At 39.7% G+C, this 27,335-nt stretch overlaps 1 protein-coding gene across 1 annotated transcript in view; it reads right to left on the bottom strand.

Annotated features, from left to right (window-relative positions):
* Positions 1-474: 474 nt before the first annotated feature.
* Positions 475-27,335, bottom strand: part of MYZAP (myocardial zonula adherens protein) — a 90,694-nt gene continuing 63,833 nt past the window's right edge. Inside the window, exons 11-13 of the mRNA XM_004421619.3 lie at positions 22,175-22,258; positions 9,859-9,959; positions 475-1,439 (exon numbers count right to left, since the gene is read on the bottom strand). Of these exons, the coding sequence (XP_004421676.1) occupies positions 1,343-1,439; positions 9,859-9,959; positions 22,175-22,258 (282 nt within the window). The 3' untranslated portion in view covers positions 475-1,342. The remainder of the gene's footprint in view (positions 1,440-9,858; positions 9,960-22,174; positions 22,259-27,335) is intronic.

Here is a 27,335-nt window from a genome sequence, read left to right as displayed (position 1 = left end):
TTCCTCTATTTCATATGTGGGACGCCTCCACAGCATGGCTTGATGGGCATTGTATAGATCCACGCCTGGGATCTGAACCCATGAACCCCGGGCTGCCAGAGTGGAGCACGCCAACTTAACTACTACACCACTGGGCTGGCCCCCATGAGGAGGGTGATATTTTTAAGGTAAAAATTATTTTTGCATTTTATGATAATGAATGTATCTTAATCTTTCTAGAAGGTGGGTTACTAGATAAATTTCAGAGTTTAAAAATAGACATACACTCACACACACATGCACATACTCTCACACATGCGCACGCACACACATACACACACACACTCACACACACACACACGCCCTATCTTATGGTTTGTAAATGCTTCCATGGACTGACTGAAAGATCACTGTGCTCTGACTTTGACACTCCAGAGCCCAGTTTTACTCTCTACTCCTTCTGTGTGGTCATGAGTGAAACACAGAGACATCATCAATAGAACAAAATATATGGCATTTATTAAACACATGTGACATAGGTTATAATATTAAAGTAGAGCATGCATGAACAAATTACTCATTCGTTTAACAAAAACACCAATTGATACTGAAAACATTAAATGATTAAATTTCCACAACATACAAAATTCTCTTTCAGTTAAAGTGAGAAAGAAAAAAAAAATCACAAGTCGAATAAATACAGTGATTTCAGCTGGCCCAAGAAAGGCACAAGGCACAGATTAAACCCAGGGATTAGCACGTCAGAAGGAAGCATGTCTGCCCGAATGGGGCCCGTCTCCAACCGGGGTTCCGGGAACCCTGCACAGATCCTCGGCACCAAGGGCAGAGAGACCTGCATGCTGGGATCCTGTTCTCCCAGGGTCGGGTTTCCCCAGTGCCCGCGCTCCTGCGGACAGGCTTCTCTGCACCAGAGAAACACTGCCTCTAATACTTTTATGGGTAAACAAAATCTTCATGCTGTAACAAATGATCCTGGCGTGAATAACATGAAATTTCAAATTAATGCCCTTTTTCCTCCCAACTGAAGCCTAGCAAAACAGGAAATAAATTGTGAAGGAATTCTCCGGACAGGACTTCAGTGTCTACACAGAAATCTAATGATGGCCCAATACAGTACACTGCGCTGGTTGAGTGATTGAAATATGACCTTGAAACTTCTCTCTCCTGCCCTCCCCTTCTGCCTCCACTTTCCTTCATGTTTTAGAAGTGGATCAGAACCTCAGCAATTTCCACTCTGGCTTAAACTGTGTATAGGAGGAAGCAACAGTCATCCTTTTTAGACTTCAGGCCGCAGGGTTCCAGGGCCTTTGTCCATCTGTAAAAGGCGCCCATCTCTGAATGCCTAAGTCAGAGTTTTCTTCATGGTTAACTCCAGGACTCGTGTGTATGGGGTATAGTTCCTGGAAGGCATTGCGATTTCACGAGTCCTACCTGTTTGGCTGAGAAATGAGAAAAGGCAGGTCAGGAAGATTAAACAAAATTCTCCATACTCTTCATGTGGTAAGACAGCTCTAGGAAATGGTTTTTCAACAGAAAAATAGACCGTAATAATGCAGTTGAATATTTAATTTAAATATTACAAGAGCGAACATTATTTTTAGCAACTTTTAAAGGTTGTGCTAGGCATTGATGATTCAGTAAAAGATAAAACGTATTCAAGGAACTCATAATTGGTGGGAAAGATACGTACATAAATAATTTTAACACAATGTGTTAGGTATCATAATACAGACATAAAGAGTGGGGCAGGATATTCTCCCTTTGCCTGTTCAGATCTACTCTCCCCCTTCTCTACCTCACTCTGCACCCTGGGAAGTTGATCTGAAGGTCAGCATCAATGGGCTCCCTCACCCTTTAGCTTCACTTGGTTCTGACCAGTTGGGAAATGGTAGCAGGGATGAGAGAACAGAAGGACAGAGAGGTGAGGACTTGTTCCCTCCCAGCCAGGCTGCAGCTTGTAGTTGGCCATATTCCTCTAGCAAAGGCCACAGCTCCAGCCCTCCCCTCTGTCTCTTCTCCCGGCTTTCTCCCCCCGTCTCTCCAGGCCCAGGCTGGTAACAGTTTCCACTGTTGCTAGCTCCAGAGTACACCACTGTCCCTTGTTTATTTCTCTTAAAGCAGCCCAAACCTTTGTAAATAGTCCCTTCAAGTCTCTTCAATCCTCCCTTCCTGCCAGGACCCTGAGCCATATAAGAATTAAGGTATTATGGGCAAACTGAGGGCAGAACAAGTTAGCCTCACTAGGAGGGCATCTGGAAATTTGCATCTGGAAGGTGAATCCTGAAGGATGCCTAAGCATTCCTGAAATGGGCAAGGGGGAGATGGGAATTCCAGGTGGAAGGCATAGAATGCACAAAGGCGAAGACAGGTGAACACAAAGGCCATGGGCGTGGAAAGGAGACACATCTGCTAGGACTGGAGCCAAGAGTTCACAATGGAAAGTGGCAGAAGACGAGGCCGGGTGGAGGAGGGCCCTGTGTGCCCTGTTAATGAGTTTAGAAGGGGACAGGGAGCCAATAAAGGTTTTTAAGAGGGTGGCACGAAATGCTCATATTTTTATTCTAGCAAGATTCCTTGGCACTGCTGATGGTTGACTGGAGAGGGGTCAGTCTGGAGGCAGAAGTTTAGTGAGGAGATTTGCTATTTAGGAGGTGAGAGAGATCATGAAAACTTGAATCCTAACAGTAGCACTGGAAGTGAAGTAGCAAGGAAAGGTTAGGGAGATATTTGGGAAGTAGAATTAACAGGATTTAGTGACTAAGATGGAGATACGTTCCATTTCTTTCTCCTCCTGGACACATAATTCAACTACATTTCCCAGCCTCTCTTGCAATTTGGTGGGCCATGTGACTAAACGGGCAGAAATGATTTATATTACTTCCAGGTTTAGCCTGTAAAACCTCTACATAATCCTCCATGCTCTCTCTCTTCCCTTTCATGCAGAGGATACAGTGAAGACACAAGAGGACTCCAAAGCCCAGGCAGGGTCGCTAGATGAAAGAATCCTGGGTTCCCGAATGACTGTGTGGAACAAGGCCCATGCCAACCTGCCTTGGACTGTGGAGTGAGAAATCAATCTTTATTATGCTAAGCCACTGAGATCTCTGCATTATTTGTTACAGCAGCTACATTCCTTATCCCAACTGATGCAATGACCAATTGCGCAAATGAGATATGAGTCAACTCCCTTTTCCCTAACTTCCCATGTCCGATCATTCACCTAGTGGTATGGAATCTACCTCCTTAACTTCTGTTTTGTCAACTGTCTTCTCTATTCCCTCAGCCACTGCCCTAGTTCAGGCTCTCATAATTTATCTTTTAATATTGGAACAGTATCCTACATGGCCTCCCTGCCTTCAGTGTTGGCCAAGTCTTCCCCCTCCCCACATCCACTATCCATTTTGCTGTCAAGGATATCTTCCTAAACAGACAATCGGAGCATATTATTGTTCTTAAAACTCTTCCAAGTCTCCCCATTACTTCCTGGATGAAGTCCAAACTTTGCATGGTCTAAAGGCCCTCCACCATCTCCCGTTAGAGCTCCTGTCTGGCCTTGCTACGCAACACACAGCTCTCATCTTTTACCATACCGCTTCACTTCTCTTTGCCATTCTCATGCTGTCCCCTCTACCTTGAATGCTTCTCTAATCAAATCGACCTCTTGAATTCCTGCCTATATTTCAAGACTCAAGCCAAACATCACCTCCTATATGACAATTTCCCTGATTCCCCACACCAGTGATAGAAATGATCACTCCTTTCTTTATGCACTCACAGCTTCCTTGAGCAGTGCTGCTCAATTTTCTGCTTCCCAAGGGTTCACTTATGCTAAATTCCCATCAATCACCTCCCACTACCCTGCAGTGATTTTCAACTAAAGTGCAGTAGGGAGACAGCTTCTTAATGTGGTCTATGAAAAGCTTGGAGGGAACTGTAAACTTCATGTGTCTCTCCCCAAGAGATCCAATATGTCTTTTCCACGCTCTCCACCCACCCTCCCCATATACACCTTGAAAATGGCTGTCACCCAGGCTTCTGACATACCACTGGAAGCATCTCATTGCCCCACTAGTCTACACACTTGTCTCCTCTACTAGGTATAATTTCTTGAAGGTTGAAAACCATATCCCGTTCATCTTCATGACACCAGCAGCTCACATGGGCCAGGTACAGAGCTATCACTCCATATATGGATGACAAAGGAAACTAGAGGATGACGGATTTCGAGGAGTGAGTGGTCAGGGTGTCACTTGCCACAGAGAGGAAGCCACAGGATCTGGCAATTCAGGGGACTCCAGTGACCTGACCAGGCTGTTTAGGGGAGTGCCAGGGACAGAAGCCAGATGGCCATTTGTGCCAACTACTGTGGTAAAATTCCACATAACAGAAATGGTCTCCAGTGACAGTATCCTAAAAGCCCATAAACTGCAAAAATATTTATAAAGGTAGAACTTCTGGGTTTCAAAAACAGGCTCTCATACCCCAACCTTTCAAAAAAAAAGTGAGGTATTTTATTTAGTTGATCACCAGGAAACAACAGCATTTCAAGAACACAAATAATTTCAACCACGGAACTGAAATGCAACCATTTTCTTTAACACATTAAGGTTATTGTTAATCTTTTATTAATCCATAAAGGAGCAGTTCCCCTGGGGGAAACAATAACAGAATCAGCAAATAAAAGCTTTGACAAAAAGCTACTTTGTGTTCTGATCTCTACAACAAAAATATGAAAGTGTAGGCATTTTAAAGTGCTTACTATGTGCCAGGTACTTATGACTTCAGGGAATATTTTTCATCAAATTGCACCTAATAAGACACAATTTATGAGTTTGCTGGAAACTAAGTTTCACTTAGGAGCAGGAGAAAGAGAAGTCTCTTTTCTTTTGTTTTTTTGTTTTTCATTTTGTGAATGAAGGTGAGCTGACCTGAAATTGCTCTCAAATGCTTTCACTAACATGTATCAAACTTTTCAAATCAAACTCTTGAATCTTATAAAAAATAGGTGGCCCGGGTTTCACAGGTTCAGATCCCGGGCATGGACCTACACACCGCACGTCAAGCCATGCTGTGGTGGCGTCCCACATACAAAATAGAGGAAGATGGGCACAGAGGTTAGCTCAGGACAATCTTCCTCAAGCAAAAAAGGGAAGATTAGCAACAGATGTTAGCTCAAGGCCAATCTTCCTCACCAAAAAAGAAAAAAAAAGATGTTTCAAAGCCCCTAAAATCACAGAGAATGCCTTCTCACCCCTTCCCTCTCTCCTTGCTTTATTAAGAGATCCTTGATCTCCAGAAATTTACATAACACAGAGATGAGATGAAGGAGGGGAAGGATTTGAGGAGAACTGGATGGTACTAAGCAGATCAGACGGAGAGGACACTAGTCTCAAGCAAGCTGGTGGCAGTGGGAATGGAAAAGTATGAAGCAAGTCGTGAAGAAAAAAAGACAGCATTGTGTAAGTGAGTGAGTCTAGGAGAAAACAACCCACAGCTCAAAGGTGACTGCGAGCTATCGAGCTCAGGTAACTGAGAAAGTGGGGGCAGCAAAACAAAACTATGAAAAATGTGGTCAGTGTGCTGGGCACTTGATGCCTGCATCTCACTTAGTCATCTCAGCAAACTTCTGACAGAATTACTATCAAATCCTTCTGTTCTAGGGGAGGTAACAGGCTCTGCGAGGTTAGGAATTTGCCTAAAGCTGTAAACATAGCAGGAGGCAGAGCCAGGACCCAAACCCAAGACCAACTTTCAGCCAGTGTTCTTAACCACTACTAAGAGGACCGACTTCAACGAATAAAAGGACACACTGGGAGATGGATAGGGCCAGTATGGAGATCAAGTGGACACCAGCTGGGAGTGCCCAGCAGGCAGCCGGGAACAAGGACTTGTATTCAACAGAGAGGTTCAAACTACTCGATAGCTCAGCCACAGGGAGGCAAGAGGTAAAGCTGTGAGGCTGGATGCCATCTTTGCAGGAACTATTGTAACCAAGATCTCAGAACCAGGAGTTCCCACAGTGAGGATGTGGGAGGGGAAAGAGAAGCCATCAAAAAAGATGGAGGACAGGCCAGGGGAGTAGGGAGAGAACCAGGACAGAAATGTCCTACAGGAAGCAGACATTCTTCTGCTTAGGAAGGACTGCCAAATGCCACGAGCGATGGCTCCAGTCCACAGATAATCGACTGAGTGACTGCCATGTGCGAGGCACTATCCTAAGTCAGTCCCAGGGAGACTGCAATTAGTGACGTGGACGAAAATCCCTGCCCTCACGGAGCTTACATTCTAGTGAGGAGAGAGAGGATAAACACAAAGAAGTAAAACGTAAGAAGAATTGCTTTTTCTAAGTCCTTTATTAAATAAATAAATCATATTATAACACAGATCAGCTGCCTAAGTCCTTACTTGGGGTCTACCTTTCATTCATTCAGCCGACAAATGTTTATTGAGCATCAAGAAAATGCTCGACTAGGGGATGGGAGCCTAGGGTCCCTGTCCCCCGGAGTACACAGTGTTGGCAGGGACAGGAGAAATTGGTGGGGAGTAATAAAAGGGGCTTAATGGCTCTGTAAGTAAAGAAAAGGCTGATTCCATTTTTTTCAGCAGTACATAAAAATAGAGCAGCGCCAATTGTATGTCAGATGCATTAGCAGTAGCACAGCATGTAACTCTTGCAGGTATAAGAAGGAATGAGTCGTCGGTGCTGCGCCACTCTTCAATGAGGCTTTGTGACCAGTGCCTGGAACACAGTGGGACCACTCTGTCTCAGCTGACAGAGACCTCATCAATCACTGGGCCTTCCAGTGTTTTACACAGTGTCTAGAGGGTTTCAAACCACTGATAGTCTAACTCAAGAGCTCAATGCATACTGAAGCACTATATACTCGATTAAGTTATTAATACATTTAATAAAACCACTAATAACGACCAAAAAAAATAAGCTAATGAAATTGTCTTAGCACACCCAAATTCACTTATATTGGATACAGTGTCTTATATGTAAAATCAGAGTTTTTACTTAGTTAATAGTAGTAATAGCTATTATTTATTAAGTTCTTAACTTCAGTCTAGTTATGGTAAATGCTTTATACCCGTTTTCATTTAATCCTCATAGCAACCCTATGAGATTTGATATTGTCATCTTCATTCCCATTTTAAGGATGAAATAATTGAGGCTTAAGAGAGATTAAGTAACTTGCCCAAGGCTGTGCTCAGGCAGCAGCTGGCTGGGCAGGGAACCCCTGCAGCCTGAGGTTCCCCAACTGAACCACGCGGCGCAGTTCTTCTTTGTGGGAGAAGAGCAGGGAGTAAGAACAAGACTCTTCTGCACAATTGAGGCTTAATTCAATACTTTCATTTATCTAAACCATTGTGGAGGAGGCTGTTTTAAAAACATTCTGGAAAACACCACAGAATCTTTAATTACTTAGATGCAAGTTTTAAGTCTAACTAAGAACCAGGAATTTTGTTAGAACATAATCAACACAATTAAGCCACTCTTTATTTATTGAGTATTTTAAAACTACAAATGTACCACACCAGGACTCAGATGGCCTGGTTCTAACCCTGGCTCTGTGGCTTCCAGTGAATCACTCTCTCTCTGGACCTTGATTTCGGTATGTATAAAATACGAGGATTAAACTAGACCAGGGGGTTCCAATTTGTTTTTGACCATGAAACTCTTTATTCAAACGAAATCTTACTTGTAATCCAACATATAAAACATACTAAAAGCTGAGTTTCTCAGGTTGTTTTTGGGGTGCCGTGGAGGGTCCCCACAGGCCAGCTCCTTGCTAACCTCCTCGTCCCCTGAGGCTTCGGGAGGCCTCTCCTGGAGCCCTAGCACAGAGCATCCAAGCAGCTCAGCTGGATCAGTACTGTCCCGAATTATCTCAAACGATCCCCTGCTCCTCCCCACCCAGACTTCCACAGTGCCTTTCACATAGTAGGCACTTAATAACATTTGTGAGGAAACAAGTGAAATATTATTCTGCCTTTTCGGAAATGTGGATACATAGTTTTCATTTCCTCCGCTGATTGACCCAGGTAGTTAAAGTGCTAAGATGGATCCTGGGGGAAACCAAATGTTACATTTATGGAAAAGCTGCTCTCAGATACTGAAGTGGCTTCCAAGTTCACTGTGGCTGTAAGTTAAGGGTCTGTCAGCACTTCCATTATGAAAACCACTTTGTGGTTTCATAACTTAGCCATAAAAGTTTGCTGCAGGCTATTCTTCGGCATACAAACTGAAAACCTTGTTTTAAGCCAAAATGTGGGAATTAGAAAACAAACAATTTATTGGTTTCAGACATAGTTTTGTACCCGTCTTAGCCAAACAAGATTTATTATGTGGGCAATTAGAGTGGACTAAGCCACGTGGTTCTTGAACAATAAAAAAGGAGGGAAATGGCCAAACTATTCATATTTCAAAAGGAGTCCCTGGACATGATCAATCACTCTTTCAGGCTGTATTTTTATCATCTATTTTGTACCCTGTATTGATGAGACCTGGTGTCTTTTACATATTCTTTTCCCTTTTTTTCTTTAAAACATGATCTGTTCATTATATCAGAATGATAAAATTACCTTGTTTTTACCAAAAAGTAAGCAATGTTAATGAGAACAATGTCAAAGAAAGAGCTTAATGCTGCTTTTGGTAAATACTTTGAGAATGGCAATTGCCTCATTTTAATGAACAAAAAATACAGTATCAGTAATGGATAAAAATAGTCAGGGAGGAAAATGAGGCCTTGTTATACAATGTTAGAGCTGGTTAGACCTGAGAAGTCACCTGGTCTAACCAATGACCTTACAGATTGGGAAACTGAGGCCCCAGCAGAGAGAGTCCAGCCTGAAGGCACCCAGGTATTCTATAGCCCAGGTTGGTGATCAGCTCATCACTGTTTCCCATCAGATGTAACCATTCCAGGTTACAGGAGTCTACATTTTTCTGGCCGACTAATGTCTAACACAACACACGCAAATGCCCTTGATTACACAAGAATACACCTTCCTACACATACCATACGAGGCACTTTGTGACTTTGGTTACCTAAATCACAGGCCACATGTCATCAGCATCCTTGTTATAAACTTGTTTTATGTCCTCTTTGGGCCAAGCACAGTTTTGAGCACCTAGAGAGAGTGGGTTAGTTACTGGTTCACAGGCTCTAGTCGTACTAGGGAGAGACTGAGGCAGGGGCATGTGGAGCAGCTTAACATGGAAGGAGTCAGTCCTCTAGCTCAGAAATGCAATTGAATGGACCAGGTAAGAGTCATCATATATCTGCTCATGACTGAAACAGATAATTTATTTATGGATCTGATCCAGTGCTTGATAATATGTTATGGCACTGGGGAATAGAGGAATTTCATTCAAGATTTAGACTCTCCTGCCTCTATGTTACTAAAGCACCTGTAGGTCTCCCTCACACTGGAGTAAATTGCTGCCTACACATCTGTCTCCCCTTCTGGACTGCACTCTGGAGCAGGAACCAAATCTCATCCTTCTCTATCTCCTAAGTCTGGCACAGGGAAGGTACCCAACAGATGTCTGCTGAATAAATGAATGAATGAACAAATGAACGAATGAATGAATAAACAAAGAAACAAATACATGCACTCACCGATGGGGCCAATCTCTCTCTGAAGCGGCTTCCCCAGATCTCTCCTTCACTAGTCCCTCTGCCCTGCACAATGCCCCTGCTCCCACAGAAAGCAGTCAGATGCCTCAGCAGCCACCATTTATTTTTGCAGAAATATTTTTGATAGAAAGAATGCAATTCTGGTAATAACAGCCTAGTATTTTCTTAAGTCAAAGAGGAATTTGAGTCAGAAAAATAGGAAATTCCTAAATACCTGGGTAGAAGATCACAGCCCACTCCAATCTCTCTGGTTTCCACATCAGTCTTGGGCTGGGTTTCTATTAAATAGTCCAACCTGCTTTGTAGTTCATTATTCTAGAGATAAGGAAAAAGGTAATCTTAGTAAAGCAAATGTTCCCCACAAATATGTATGATGCTTATTTGTTATATATATGTTGATGCATTTTATCAGATTTTCCCCCATGACATAAACATCTATCACAATGTATTTATTGAGAATCTCTTACACAGCAGGAATTGAAGAAATACATTGATTGAATCCTTACAGATAGCTTTCTGTGCATGTACATACATACGTATCCAATTTTACATAAATGGAAACAAACAAAATATCCTAATCTATACAGTAATCTACTTTTTTTCACTCAGTGATTTGTTGTGAATACCTTTCCACGTTAATTTGTTTTCTTTTTGTGCCAACAAACTATTTTAATGGGTTCATAGCATTCCATTGTATGGATGTACATTATTTATTTAACTAGTCTCTTATTGATGGTCATTTAGATATTTATCACTTTTTTTGCAATTATAAATAAGGTACAGCTCAACTTTTAATACTCCCTCATTAAACTATAAAATGAGTAAGTCTATTAATTTAATTTAGTGGGAAATACCTCTATAACTTAATAATTAGTATTTCATAGGTGTGGAAAATTCAGAATCTCAAACATATAAAGTAGAACAAGCTCTTTGGGATTAAAATTAGCATTCTAAATAGTTTATTTTTCAAGCAAGAGCCAAGCATTACACAGGTTGACGATTAGATGCTCAGGAATTGGGAATTTGCCCCATGGGGGAAATGACGGACAAAGAAGCAAGAAAGTTGAGGATATTGGAATGAAAACAGATGAAGTGCTAGTGCCTGAAATCTAAAGGGCAAAAACACACACAAATTCAGAAAGAGGTTAACAGTGGCTATCTCTGTGTATTGAGTTTTGGGATGTTTTTTAAAAAGTTCTATATATTTCTCTGCAATGCCAAACTAAATTTTCACGCAGAAGCAATGACCATGTCTATCTTCCTGGCTGTATCATTGGAGCACGGCATGTAGGAGATGCAGGATAAATATTTATTGAATAAATAAATGTATAAATGCTTTTCCAAGGAGCATATTATTTGCATAACTACAAAAAAATTGAAGCATTTGTCTTTTCTTTTTAAGTTGGACTTGAAGTTTGAGGCACTCTTCTAAGACACTACATAACACATGAAAGTTGACAAGTTCTATAGAAACAGAAGCTCATTTGTTTTGAAAGAAAGAAGGTAGGTTACAGCTCAGTAGCTCCTGCTCTGAATGGTGATTCCAAGGAGCAAAGCAGCGGCTCTGGTACAAACTAGTGTTCTGTAGGACATAAAGGTCTATGGATCCCTTCTTATAAATGGGAAATGGGGTAAAGGAAGAAAATGCATTCCAGATTCCCTAGTAGCTGACAAGCCATGACAGATCTATGGGCTCCGAATCAATCACCTGATGCTCAGAATGGGAGAATGGTGCTGGCTTACTGCCAGGGGTACATCCACATTTACACACACACACACACACACAGACAGAGCTTCCCTGGCAATATTTGGACTCTCCTATTCATAAGGAAAGAGAAAGGCAGAAGACGCCTGCCCTTTAACAAGCTCCAGCAATCCCATCACCTTATCCCTTCTCAGTGTAGACTTTAATCATTACGATGTCACAGAATGCTGGGGCTAGTACCCATATCAGAGGCATAAAAGACGAGGTTGGCAAATATGCCCCAATTGGTACACAGTGAATAGCAGACAGATAGCCCCAAATCCTTTGTTCTATCTCATAGGAACTCCATGTGTGCAGGTCAGACACCCCCTGAAGCACCAAAGCGAAAAATTCACACTCATAACAATTTAATGCAATCAGTAAAATAAATGAGCGTCTACTATGTATCAGGTAGTGTTTAAAGTTAGGTGAGGGGAGGTAGTTAGCAGTTAAAAGAAATAGGGCATGATTTGCAACCCTTAAGGAGCTCAGCCTTGTGGGGGTATAGACAACTAAGCGGAAAATGACAGAATAAAGTGGTAAGTCCCATGCCAGAGAAACCACAGAATATTAAGTGGGGATTCAGAGGAGATTCCTAACTCAAGATGGGGAAAAGGACTGAATTGTCCGTGAAGATTTCCTGGAGTTAGGCAAGGGAAAGAGAGTAAGAGAAACAAAGGGGATGAGTATTCCAGAATTGGGGAAACAGGTTGAGAATAGGCAACTTACTGCAGTATACAGGTGGGCAGGAATTACTTATGAAGGGCTATGTATGCCATTACAAACACCTTACACACCATCCTATAAGACCAAGGTCAACACTAGATTTTATTTCAATCACTTGGGGTCCCAAGTGAAAACTGTACTGAAAGGAAATAAAACTACAGGCAAGAAGATCAGTCAAGAAGGTCATTGCAATTTTCCAGGTAAAGAGTGAGAGCTGCACTTCTCATATAGAGGAGTAAGTGCTTAACAAACAGATCCTCCTGCAGAGAATAATTGTAAACTCTGGACAAAGACAAAACACAACTACTGAAGTCTCTGGAGATTGAACAAGGACAAGCAAGTCTCAGAGAGAGGTAAAACCTGGAGCAAGTGACAAGCATAGAACGGGTTCTTTGTGATTCATTTGTTGGTTTTTGTTTGCAGCTTTGCCGGAGAGCAGTACAGTCATGGTGGTAGCAGCACAGATCCAGGGAAAATTCACTAGAAAGATAATCTTTCTGGTAGAAAAAAACAGGGGAAGGAGTCCAGCATAACCAGGGCTGTCAAAAAGGAGACAGAAGTTGGAAACTCTAAATTCTGTGTATAGACTCAGCTTGTCTCCAGCAGATCCCTGAACCATGCACATGTGGGGCAAACTGAAAGAAGTTTGCAGCCAAGGCTTAAAGAACTAAACTGGGATCTGAGCCATTACCCACTATGGGCACAGCAGGGTGTAGCTGGGTCTAACCAAATTCATTGCCTTCTAAACCAAAAACCTCAACACTCCTCAGAACAATAAAACACAGTCCAAAGTCTCCACAACAAAACATTTACAATGTCCAGATTATAATCCAAAATTACTCGACATAGAAGAGTTAGGAAAATGTGACCCACTCCCAAGGGAAAAGAGAATCAACAGATGCCAATCCTGAGATGACTCAGATTTTCAGACAAGGATTTTAAAATAGCTATTATAACTATGCAATGAGGTAAAAGAAAAATATGCTTGTAAAGGATGAAGTAGTAAAAAAAAAATCAACAGAAAGAAATAGAAAATACAAAAAAGAACCAAATGGAAATTTTAGAACAGAAAAATACAATGACTGAAATTAAAAAAAAATCACTAGATTGACTTACGAAAAGAATGGAGACGACAAAGGAAGGAGTCAGTAAACTTGAAGACACATTAACAGAAATCATTTAATCAAAATAAGATAAAGAAAGGAAAGGCTAAAAATAATAAATGGAGCTTCATGAAACTGTGGAACAATTTCTAAAAGCCTAGAATAGGGATACTGGAATCACAGAAGGAGAGGAGAGAGAAACTAGAGCAAAAAAAATATTCAGAAATATGGCTGAACACTTCCCAAACTTGGTGAGAGACATAACCTTACAAATGCAAGAAGCTCAGCAAACCGCAAACAGGATAAATTCAAAGAGAAACACACCTTGGCACATCACAGTCAAACTACTAAAAATCACAACTAAAGAAAAATCTTGAAAGCCATCCTGTTACATATAGGGGAATAATAATTTGAAATACCACAGATTTCTCACCAAAAAACTATAGAAGCCAGAAGACAGCGAGCACTAAGCGAAAGAAACTGTCAACCTAGAACTCTGTATGTTTCAATAATGAAGGTGAAATAAAGACCTTACTTTGAGACAAGAGAAACTAAGTGAATCTGTCACCATCAGACCTGCACTACAGGAAATGTGAAATACAAGTTCTTCAGGCTGAAGAAAGAGGATATCAGAGAAAAACTCACATTTTTAGGAATGAATGAAGAACATCAGACATAGATAGTATATAAGTACATTTTCTCTTAGTTTCTTTAAAATACATATGATTGTTAACGTGAAAATTGTAACAACGTATTGTGGGATTATAATGTATGTAGATACAACATATACAATAACTATAACAGCGGGGGAGGGGTTAGTGGACCTATATCATTGCAAGATTTCTGCGTTTTACACCAAGTAGTACAATATTACTTGTAAGTGGACTGTGAACAGTTAATGATGTATATTGTAATACCAAAGCAACCACTAACATATTAGAGAAAAGAGACATAGCAAAATGCCAATTGATAAATTAAAATAGAATTCCAAAAATTATTGAAATAATCCAAAGGAAAGCAAGAAAGGGGGAACAAAACAAACAAAAACATATCAGTGGGAATAAACAGAAAACAAATAATAAAATGGTAGACCTAAATCCAACCATATCTATAACAATTAAATGTCAATGGACTATACACTCCACCTAAAGGACAGAGACTATCAGAATGTATATAAAAGCAAGACCTGACTATATATTGTCTACAAGAGATGCACTTTAAACACAGAGGCACAGATCAGTTGAAAATAAGTGGATGGAAAAGATACACCAGCAAACAGTAAACATAAGAGGGCAAGAACGGTTAAATTAATATCAGATAAAATAGACTTCAAGACAAAGAGTATGAACAAAGGTAGTGACTGATATTTGATAACAATGAAAAGGTCAATTCATCACCAAGACACAACAATCAAAAACGTGTGTGTATGTAATAACAGAGCTTCAAAATATATGAAGTAAAAATAACAGAATTAAAGAAAGAAATAGATGGTCTAAAACCATAGGAAGGGGTTTTTAACACCCCTCTCTCAGCAATTGATAGAACAATTATACAAAAACCAGGAAAAACATAAATAACCTAAATAATATTATCAACCACCTAAATCTAATTGATATTTATAGTATACACACAAAAACAGAATATGTATTTTTTATAATATTTAATCAAGAGAAACCATATGCTGAGCCATAAAACAAGCCTCAATAAATTTAAAAGAATTAAAACCATATAAAGGAAATTCTCTGACCATAACAATTAAATTAGAAATCAAGAACAATAAGATATCTAAGAAAACCTCAAATATTTGGAAGTTAACACACTTGTAAATAATCCATAAGTCAAAGAAGAATCTCAAAGGAAATTAGAAAATATTTTGAACTGCATGATAATGAAAGCACAACATATCAAAGCTTGTGGGATACAGCTGAAGCAGAGCTGAGAGGGACATTTATAACTTTAAAGGCTTATAATAAAAAAAGAAGAAAGGTCTAAAACCAGTGACCTAAGGTCCACCCCACGAAGCTAGAAAAAGAAGAGTAAAGTAATATCAAAATAATTAGAAGGAAAGGAGTAGTGAATATCAGAGCAAACCTCAATAAAACAGAAAAGAGACAGACAATAGAGAATATCAACAAAGCCAAAGCTATTTCAATTTTTTAGAAAATCAACAAAATTGATAACCCCCATCTAGACTGATTAAAGAAGAAAAGGGGGTACAAATCATCGATATCAGAAATTAGAATCACTGAAAGAAAACAACTGGATATCAGTGTGGGAAAAAAGAATATCAACCCTTACTTCACACAAAAGACAAAAATTAACTCCAAATAGATCATAGACCTAAATTAAAAAGCAAAAACAATAAAATTTTTAGAGGAGAAAATCTCTGTGACCTTGTAGTAGGCAAAGATTTCTTAGGAAATAAGTAGCAAAAACCAAAAAAGGAAAAACTGATAAACTGAACTTTTTCAAAAATAAAAACCAAAATAAAAATATCTTCAAAATATATCATTAAGAAAATAGAAAAGGAAGTCATGGAATGGGAGAAAATACAAAGAACTAGTATCCAGAGTATATAAAGAACTCTTACAACTCAATAATAAGAAAACTAAAAATTCATTAAAATAATGGGCAGAAAGACTTGAATAAACACTTCAAAAAATAAGATATATAAATGAGCAATAAGCATTTAAAAAGATGCTCAACATCACTAGTAACTATCAAATGCAAATAAAAACCACAATGAGATACCATCACACACCCACTGGAATGGCTAAATTTAAAAGACTGACAATACTAAGTCAGGGTGAGGATGTGGAGAAACTGGGACACTAGAACTGCTGGTGGGAACGTAAAATACTCCAACCTCTTTGATAAACTGTTTGACAATTTCTTTAAAAGTTAAACCTACATCTACCATACAACTCAGCTACTCCACTAGTACTAGGGATTTACCCAAGAGGAATAAAAACATATGTCCACATAACGACCTGTACAGTTATGTTCATAGCAGCTTTATTCACAATAGCCCCAAAGTGGAAACAACTCAGATGTATATCAACAAGTGAATGGACAAATAAAGCGTGGTTTGTTCATAAAATGGAATACTACTCTGTGATAAAAAGGAACGCATACAACATAGCTCTATCTCAAATCATTATGCTGAGTGAAAGAAGCCAGACACAAGAGTACCTACTATACGATTCCATTTATATAAAATGCAAACACGGCTGCAGTAACAAAAAGTGATAAAGTGACCCCCTCCAAAAAAAGGAGATCACTGGATGCCTGGGGGTGAATGGAGAGACAGATTGCAAAGGGAAACACAGAGTCTTTGAGGAGTGATGAAAATGTTCTGTATCTTGATTGGGGTGGTGGTTTCACAGGTATATACAACTGTTAACACTCATCAAATTATAATTTGTTTCAATTGAGGTATAATTGACATATAACATTATATTAGTCTCAGGTGTACAACATAATGATTCAGTATTTGTATCTATTGTGAAATGCTCATCACAATGTCTACCTAACATCCATCACTATGCACTTTACATAGATGCAGTTTATTTACGTAAATTAATACACAACAAGGTTGACAAGAAAAAAATAAAAGATGGTGAGAGACTGAACATGGGCAGTAGGAGGAAAGTTAAACAGGAAGGGACAGATTTTAGAAATACTTAAAAAATAAAATGGACAGGACTCAATAGAGGAAAAGAAAGACTATCTGCTCTCAGTCTTGCAGAGTATGACCAAAGTGGACCGACACAGAGCAGCCTCAGACCGCCACCGACCTGCGCTCTATAAAAGATTGCTTCTGGGCCCGAGAATCAACGTCCAGGGTTTTCCTCCTTTCAAATACCACCCCCTTGCGTTTAGATGTGAAACGTATACCACCCAGCAGCATAGGAGGCTATGTGCCTTCCAGGAAGAAAGGACTGGGTATGGCATCTTTTGGCATTTTTTGGAAATTATGTCACAAATATATGGCAGCCACCTTCTCCTCCAACTCCCTCAGGCCCAGGGAAGGAGCAGCCGGAGCTGTAGCACATGCACTAAACAAGAATGTGCGTCCAATAAAATGCGTACGTGGAGCCCTGGTGCCTGGTGCTGCCGCCCCAGTATTACACAGGAGAATTAATAATAGTCCCAGGAATGCACGACAGACATGCTGAGAGGTTTATGTACCACACAACACACATTAGGTGCAGGATAGACAAAACCAAGACATTTGACTCCTTTCTTCTGACTTTTGAATTTAGCTGTAAGTTTAGGATTTTCAGCCGAGAAAAATGAAATGGAATCTGTTCAGAGTTTCAGAAAGCTTATCAACTTATCATATATCTTCTGAAGATATATGCTTGTAATTTTATTTTAATAACATTTTCTATATCGGAAATAGAGGATGGGATATTTCTTCAAGAGGTGAGCAGATAAAAAATTGGAGAAAAAGAAAACGAAAAAAGAAAGGGCGTATTTTTGTATCCCGAAGATTTGAATCTGTTGATGAAAATGCAGTGTGATGCGGCCAGGCTAGAGCATGATTTTAGGGATCTCGTGGGGGTGGGGGTTGTAAAATCTAATGAGTTTAAGCATCAGTAAGACAAATGATGAATTCAGGGACCAAAATAATCCACATTCTCTATTTAAAGAAGGAGGAGGAGGAGGAGAAGGAAGAGGAGGAGGAGGATGGGGAGGAGGAGGAGGAGAAATAGAGGGAGGATGGGGAGGCAGGGGAGGAGGAGGAAGGAGAAATATATATCAATGACAATGAGAGGATTCTTTGGAACCTAGCCAATTGAAGAAACAGTAAACACATATGGCATTTACTATGAGCCATGTACTTTTCTAATCACTTATTATTAACTAATTTAATCCTTGTAACAACTCTGCAGAGAGGATACCATTTTAAAGAGAGGATTCCCATTTACAGATGAGCAAATTAAGGCACAGAGCAGTTAAGTAACTTGCTCAAGATCACATAACTAGTAAGTGGCAGAGGTGAGATTTGATCTCAGGCAGTCCGGCTCCAGAGTCTGCAATTAGGCCCTTAATAAAAGGTAGCTACTTTATTAATAAGATGGAACATGGGAGATTACCAGATTTATCCACCAAAACTTTTCGAAGATATCTGAAACACCACGAATGGCATCATTATGACGTAAGGCAGGGGATGGAATGTCATAGTATAAAAATTGCTGGTGTTAGAATAGGTCAACATAATAGAAATTCTTAGTGGCCAACAGAACCCTGTATTGTAAAGCTATATAATTAGATAAATTTGGAAAACGTTGATGCAACCTCATAATCTTGAAAGACACGTATTTCCCCCAATGCTGTCACTACTAAAATTGGCCTAACAGTAGGCACAGCAATTTAGCCCACTTCCAATTCTCATGCCCAGATAGTCCTCAATACAGTTCCCCAATAAAATGAGTCACGGCTCCATAGAGACCAGTCAATTCCATATCCTGGCACAGGACAAAAACGAGGATATGTCTGGAACACCTTGTTGTTGCCACACAGCAAGAATGACTCCAAGAGCATCAGCAACCCTGCCACACGGGCAAAGTTAACATAGGAGAACTCTCCTCACTGAGCTGTGACAATTTGAGCATCAAAAAAAGGAGGAGGAGAAGGAAATAATCATGGAAATAAGGTGAGTCTGAGAAATGCCTTGTGCTTATACTGTCACTCAAAGGGAAAGTTAATATCAAGTGTACAAAAAGAGAGTTTTCAGAGGAAAGAAGGGTGACTCTAATAAGATATATTACAATTTGTATGGGTTTCTAAAACTAGGAAGCATTAATATATAAGGTGATTTCGTTTCTTTTACAGAGCATTAGTTATATGTCTGTTTATAAAATGTCTATGTTAAGTAGGAAAGAATAACAAAAGGAAATGTAAGTCGGGTGGTTCCAGGACTCTCAGGCCCACAGAAGGACTCTTGGCACAGGTCATCATATAATAAAGGGGTGGAAAGGGGCCAGAAATTCATTGGCTTTAGTAGTTACACACAATCAGCAGAGAAACAACAGCCAGCAGTGGGTTTGTAATATGATAAACCAGGCGTACAGCCTAAAGAGGAAAACCAAGTACTCTCATCTCCTAGGAGATGAAATCTCTATCTAGCCCAACAAAGGATGGTAAAATATTAATAAGGAATGTATAAGTTTTTAAGAGTGCTAAAGACCAGGTCAATGCATCACAATGATTAGGGGTCCTGAGTTTGAATCACCTAGAAGTCACCTAATCCTGTGACCTGCCCAAGAATTAGTGAGTCAGTAAGCCACATCCTCTAACCTTAGCTATTCAGAAAAGGTGTTCTACCTCCTTTGGATCTGAAAGATCACTGCACCTGTCTGGAAAATGTCAAAATGATGTTAACTCTAAGCAAACTTAGAAATAAGTAAAACAATAGCCTTGGGAAGATGCAAAAAACAAGAACAGAAATAATAAATAAATAAATGAAACCCAAGATATTTAATATTTTAGAATAAGTTAAAATGTAAGTGTATTATTAAGTCTTGTCATTATATAACTCATTTAGTGTGTGTTTTGTCTGCTATTTAAGGTGGGTGTGTGAAGTGGTCAAAAGGAATCAGCTGTACTAAATTTGTAGTGGAATTTAAATAGTTTAAGAAAAATTAATCAATCAAACAGAATCAATGTTTAAATGCTCAAGGAAAACTGGTTTTCAAAGTCTTGCTTATTAGATATACATGGCAGACACTGCTGGCCCCACCCATATCCTCTGGACATACACCATTTCCTGACATGCCACCTGTGACTCCTTACCTGGGGGCTTCCTCTGCCCACCAGAGACCAGTTGGTTCTGCCCAGGGCCAGCCAGAATGGCCACAACCCCCAGGAGCACGGCTCAACCAGCGACTGATGGGAGTTAGTGGATAAATGCCCTAGCTTTCTGACCTTTTGGTAAGGATAACTCAGAGGCCAGTACATACCATCTCCTAGAGACCCCCAGGGAGAGTGACCACAGCTGACCACAGTGGTAACCTCCTCAATAAGACATCCGTTATTGGCTTTAGTCCTTTCCCTGACTCATTTCCCCCCTTCCCTACTTGGGCTTCCTGGCATTACCTCCTAATTGAACTATATGGACTCATATACACATCTTAGGGTGTGCGAAACCCAAACTAAGAGAAGAGATGGGTTTAATAAATCAAGCATTGAACAAGGCACACATATGTGTAAGACTCTGCTCCATGCACAATATCCCCTGGACATTTCATAATCTACCAGTAAGAGAGCTGGTTTGAGTAGCACAGCCAGGGGGAGGGAGGGTGGGCACTGTGTTGGGTGACCTTCTACCTCTCCTGTCAGCATCTCTTTCCTCTCTCCTGGAACCACCCTCTCTCTGCACCAGGACACTCGCTCTCTGACTCTCACTGGGGAAGGTGTGATTCCCCCCACAGGGAGCTGTGATTTCAGAGGGCAATCTTAGAAACAGGAATGTCCATTCATAAGGCTGGAGCTGGACCCAGTGACTGGGGAGAGGAAGATAGGAGCAGGACAGGGCAAGTATCCTTTACTCAACTGTCAGGACACTGAGACTCTTGGGCCTTGAATCTGCTACCAGGTCCCCATGGGCCATGAGAGACTTCTGGTGATGACTTTTCTAGGGAGCCTCTCAAAAACAGAGTAAATGAAGACCCAGCTCGCCATCCCTATAAACATGGTGGTTAAGAGCTCAGGCTTTGCATTCAGGCTTACCCATTTTACCGTCACCTTGGGCAGGTTCCTTAATGTCCCTGAGCCTCAGTTTCTCCATCGATGAAATGGGGGAAATATAATCTAACTCCTAGGGCATCCCTCTTAATAAAGAGAGAACAACATTAATAAGTCAAAAATTATGAGTGCTTAGTACATGCCAGGCCCTTTCTATGCACTCTCATTGCAGGGTCACACACATGTAGGTGCAGTTCTCATCCTCAATTCCTAATAATAAGAAACTTCCCCAGGGTCACCCAGTTAATAAGAAGCAGATCTGGGCTTCAAACTTGGACAAGTCTGATTCCACTCTTAACTTCAATGTTATACCAAGGATATGGAAAGCAATTAACAGTGCCCAATGCATACTAGGTGCTTAATAAATGTCTTTTCTTTCTTGTCTCCTTACTTCATCATTCTCTCCTGGGCTGTCTCCCATGGGGGAAGGACTATAGTGAGGAGCTCAGACAAGGAGAGATTCATGGAGGCTCAAAAGGAAGAGGCTCAATGCCAAGCTCTTAATAAAGAGCCTTCAGAGCAAATAGATTTTGGCTTCTCCTTCTATTAATACCCAAGCTCATAAGGTTCTTCCAACTCTTTAATTTCCTTCTTTGGAACCTACACAAAATCCCCAAAATGACTTTCAAAAAGCCAGAAAGTCAGGAATACAAAATATCTTAAAAGTTTCAGGTGAAATGACATCACCTCTAAAATACGTTGACTCAACGTCACAGAAGAGCTCTGGATTAAGAGTCCATCTCTGAAGCCGGCTCTGGCGTTAAGCTGGGTGACCTTGAGCAAAGCCACCTGCCTTCTCTGTGCACTCTTTTTTTAATTTGTTAATATAGAGATAATAATCCTTGTCTTGCCTTTCTAAAAGTTTCTGAGAGAATCATGTGAGGAATGTGTGCGAAAATATTTCACAAATGGGGGAAATTATCAGTATTAATCAACAGCTTATCAGACGTGCTAAGAAAATTCTTGAACAAGAAAAATGAGAGCCAAAAAGCAGAGTCGAGCACCAAGCTGGAACGAAGAGAGGCAGGTGGTAAAGAAAAACTAGCTGTCAAAACCTCATTTTCAGTGTTGGCAGTTAACCTTCAATCAATTTTATAAGGCCAGGAAATAGCCATATATTTAATTAAGTGTCGGTGGTGGTCGACTCAGCAACATAAAATTTAATGGTAGGGAAGACACCAACTTAAAGAAACACAGCTTCTTACCTCTCCTTCCAAGAAAGATATCTTTTCTAAAAGTTGCAATATTAGGAGCTGTTTCTGTTGCACCTTTTTCTTTAATGATTCAATCTAAAAAGAAACAAATTGAAAATTGTTAATCAAAAACGTAGAATTTTACAAGTCATTACCTGAAAGAGATACCTTTGGTTTTCATTCAACCAGAGCCCTATATATTGGTTCTTTGTGTTTCATGGAACAGTATTAACACGAGGTGCTCCATGGAAAGGGGGTTCTGCGGCAAGATAAGCTTGGGACATGAGATCTGATTTTGGAGTTACATCTCATTAGGTTTGTTTAACCTAACATTTCCATACTGATTTTGCCCTGTAACCCTTATTAACATCCCACAGATGTCCCAGAGAACATGTTTTAGGAAATGCAGAGACAACTCTATATAAAATAATTTACTCAGCTTGAATTTATGAGGCAGTTCGCATTTTAAACATTCACCTCTGTTATTCCTGTTAGTTCACTCATATTTGTTCAACCAGGTGTCAAAAGTTTTGGCCTGGGAAAACAGTCATTGTCACTAAAAATGCTAATGAAATTCTCAGAGGACTGAGGACTCACGTGGCCTGGGGCAGGCGGGAAGGCTTCCTGAAGAGAGAGACGTGAGCTGGGCCTTCACCTGTGTTTTTATAATATATTCTACCTCGGAGAACTCTAACTTTGTTTTCCATTCATATATCATGTCTCCACAGACAAACTGTGGAGGAGGCAGGTTGCTCTGTAACACCTGGTTACATACGTTTAACTTTGAAAGCACACTTTACAGATTCAAAAAAATAAAATTAAACCTAAAAGAAAAAAAAGTGAATCCTAAAACCTGAAAACAAACTGAAATAAAGGAATTTAACTGTACATCAAATTCATGAAAAGAATTAATGCAATTGTTTTTAAAGATTTTATTTATTTATTTTTCCCCCAAAGCCCCAGTACATAGTTGTCTATCATAGCTGCACATCCTTCTAGTTGCTGTATGTGGGATGCGGCCTCAGCATGGCTGGAGGAGTGGTGCCTCGGTGCGCACCCGGGATCCGAACCCGGGCCGCCGGAAGTGAAGCGCACGCACTTAACCGCTAAGCCACGGGGCCGGCCCAATGCAATTGTTTTTAGAACAAGGTATTTGACTGTATATATTTACTGGAATGTATTCTAAACACAAATAGAATTGCAAAGAAATCTCTCATTCGCTAGGGAAATTGTTAGTAGTGATTTGGTATTGTTATTCTGAAACTATTTGATATTTATTATAGTATAATAATGTTTGGAACCAAGATTTTTAGCGTAAGAGAAGGAAACACAAGTCTGAAATCTAAGAATTAAAAAAAAATTGTTAAATTTGAAACGAAAGTATCAGTATGAACTCACAATCTTTTATTTTCTTTTGTTAAATATGCATGTCCTAGCTCTGTCCACTGAGAAAACTTAGAAGCAATAACAATAAGCACATAACATATCCAGATTGTGGTCTCTAAATGCTATTCCCCACCAATAACAATACAGATATCCTGGAGGAATTGACCATTCCAGGGCACAAAAAATATACTAGGTGAACCTGAGATACTTTGTTGTGCCTAAAAACAAGGACATGAAGGGTCTCCCTTGGGCCAAAGATGGGACAATTTGAGCATCAAAAAGAATAATGAATGTAATTGAGCAAAACACAAGGATTATATATTTTTTTAAAACCCTGAGTATTCTATGACTCTTAAAAAACAAAAACAAAACAGCAACAACAACTCATTGGACATCATTGGAAATGACTTAGAAACTTGGCAATTTCCAGGAAAGAATACAGCATTTATCCTGCTTTACTTGTACAAACTGCATTTTGAGATTACTAACAAGTCCTAGTTTATGAGGGAAAAAGTTTTACTTTTCAAAAGAATTCCAGTTAATAAATGGGAAAAGAATGATAAATTTAGAAAATCACCACTGTGCAATCCTATGAAATAACGGACTCAAACAACTGTCATTAACAGACAAAACAGTGAGGGGCAAAGCTGATGGGGGACTTTACAACTGAGCTTTGAGCTGTCACCATCTGAATCCATGATCAGCCTCAGCATCACTCCAAGTGGAACAGACATCGTGTGCCCCCAAACTGATACAAAATGAATCACGTAGACCACCATGAAGTATTCCTGTGCACCACCCCCACCCCCGCAAAAAGCTGAAAATGAATCTAATGAAGCTCCTAGAGCTAATAAGAAAACAAAAGGTCAAATCCAGAATGTGGGAACTCTCACAGGATATCGGACTCAGTTCCTGCAGTAAGTCACTGGGTGGGGTAAACTTGCCGGGGTGGACCAGTGTACACAGAGACAGTGTGCTCTGGATTAAAAGACTTTAGAAACATAACAACCAAATGGAATGTACCTTCTCCTGATGCTGATTGGAACAAAACATCAATAAAAAGATCAGTAAATATCAGTAAAGAGATATTTAAAGATATTTTGGAAAATTTTATTACAGAGTGGTATTAAATAACAACAACGAGTTATCATTAACTTTGTTAGGTGGAACAACGGCATTATAATTATATAAGAAAGAGCCCATATGTTTTAGAGATGCATAGTGAAGTATGTAGGAAACATATGCAGAATGTCTGGGATTTACTTTAAAATAATTACACAAAGGAAATAAAAAGAGGCAAAGAAGGGGTAGATAAAGCAAATGTAATCAAATCTTGCTATGTGTTGAATCTGAGTAATGATCTAGGGGGCTTCATTGATTATTCTCTCTGTCTTGAGTGCATTTGACATTTTCATTATAAAATATTTTAAATTCCACTTGGTGTCAAAAAATATAATATTCCAACATGAAAAGCAAACCATACAACATAGAACATATGAAATACACTTAAGAAAAAATGTCCAACGTTGATAACAATTAAAGAAATTACCAATTAAAAACAGTAACAAGTTACCCTTCAATACCTGCTAAATTTGCCCCAAACTATTGACTGAGGAAATCCGTGCTAGAAAGGCTGGGAGGGGCAGCTACTCTCATGTGTTGCAGGTGGTACTGTAAATTAGAATGACCCTTTGGGCAATTTAGCAATAAATATTAAGAGCCATAAAGCTGTTCATACCCTTTGACCCACTAATCCCACTCCTGGGAATTTATCCTAAGGACATAATTCAGACGTAGGAAAAAAGCTATATATACAAAGATGTTCTTGCACCTATTATTTATAATAGAGAGAAAATGGAAATAACCTTAATGTCTAGCACTAAAGGAATGGGTAATAAATTATGGAATACCAATTTGATGGAATATATCACACAAACACTAAAAAACAAATGCAGTGCAAAACAGAAAAGTGTTTACAAAAAGCCTCGAGGGATAGAAAAAAGTTTACAACGATTGAAGGTAAAAGCTAGAAGAGAAGTTAGATAAGGAAATAGTTCTAGGGTTGTGGTATGATTACGGGCAAAAAAAAAGTTTATTTTGTTTAAATTTACTTCAATTTTTATAGGAATAATTTTTAAAAATCATCCTTATCGTGTTCCTTTTTCATTCCCTCCTATAGTATTAAGGTTTTTTTAAAAAAGTGACTTTTAAAATCTTTAACTGATAGGCAAAATGGGTACTGAAATTAAGTGAAATGTTCCAAGAAGGTCAGGGGTAATGTTTAATCACGTAACATAAAAAGGGACTTCAAAAATACTAGTTTCACTCTCTTTGAAGTAATCAGATGGTAGGTGGTTTGTGAGTCAAGCAAGAGATGTAGTTTAAGAACACCTTGAACAGCTCCTAGGAAGATACCGAGAGGATTCTGTTGATCTTCATCCACAGATTTTAGTCTAAAAAAAGAAATAAATACAAGGCAGAGAAGTCACCCTGAGAGAGAGCTGAGGAGAAAAGAACTCTGGGAGTTCTTCTAAAAGGGCAAAGGGCTGATGCTAGAGTGAAGAGGCACCTCGTTCTGGGGAGAAAGAACGGCTATGGGAAGGATTTGGGGGTGCTAAAGCTTCTGACAGCAAGGCTTGAGTTTTCCAGCAACTGATGCTTCAGGAAGCGCTTGTGCCATCTGTGTTAAATGAACATTGTGCTCGTACATCTGTTTTCATCCTGGAGCATTTCTTACAGAAGCATCCTGTACAGCATATTCTGCGGCCAGGGCTGACTTGTCCAGATTAGAGGAAAAAGGACGCAAAGGCTGGCAGGCAGTGTGTGGCTGGCCCCTCACACCCTACAAGGGGTGCCAACTTTGAATCCCAACTTAGTTTCTCCTGGGGTCTGCTCCTGGAGCACGTCCCATGCATTCTCCCAGGTGAGGCAGCAGTTTCTAAAATAAGCAGACTTGCATGCTTCTGAGTTTGACAAGGTTCTAGGTAATATCTAACGCCAAGTTTTTGGTTCTCTTTTCAGAATCTCTAAACCACATATTTGTGTAGAAAATGGTGTTATTTCTGACTTCAAACTTCAAAGAGCCTTGAAATACTGTCTCCATAGCAACTAGCACATGATAAACACTCAAAAATTAGCTACCACTATGTTATTACTGGTATTCCTCCCTCCCTAGACTGTGAGCTTCTTGAGAGTAAAGATCTTGGTCATCTTTATATTCTCAGACAATAAATGAATGAATCAACGAATCCATCCATCCATCTCTCAATAATCATCCCTTACACTTCAGGGGCAAAACTGTCTGGAACAGGCTCTTAGAGGCCCACATGAATGAAGGTGGACTTGCTAAACACTTTGTGTCCCCCAAAATTGGGGGCCACTCCAAAGTCCAGGGTACCATGCAGCTGGTATGCAAGTGAAATCCATTTGGCACCTCTGTTCTCACTTTTTGACACGTTTAACTTTGTAAATTTTACCTTCAAGAGGTTTATGTGCCCTTCATGAAGCTGCATTTAGGTCTAGCTGTCACCAAAGTGGTGGTAAATGACACAACTTACCAGACTCAAGTCAGGGCACTCAGAAATGAGAAATTAGAAGCGCTCATTTTCCAGACCTCACCTATTTTATCTACACAAGAACATAATCTTGCTGCAACAGCTAAATTTAAATATCAAATAGTAGACTTCGTTACAGAACAAAGGGAAAAAGCCCATCTTGGTAAAATCTGGAAAATTTTAAGTGATGTTAATAGAATTTTTTCTAATTTTTGTCTTGATTAGCATGTTTC

This window comes from Ceratotherium simum, chromosome 3 (assembly GCF_057802395.1).
Source record: "Ceratotherium simum simum isolate JZ-2026a chromosome 3, ASM5780239v1, whole genome shotgun sequence".
Classification (NCBI taxonomy): Eukaryota; Metazoa; Chordata; class Mammalia; order Perissodactyla; family Rhinocerotidae; genus Ceratotherium; species Ceratotherium simum.
This window is presented reverse-complemented; position numbering and strand designations above follow the sequence as displayed.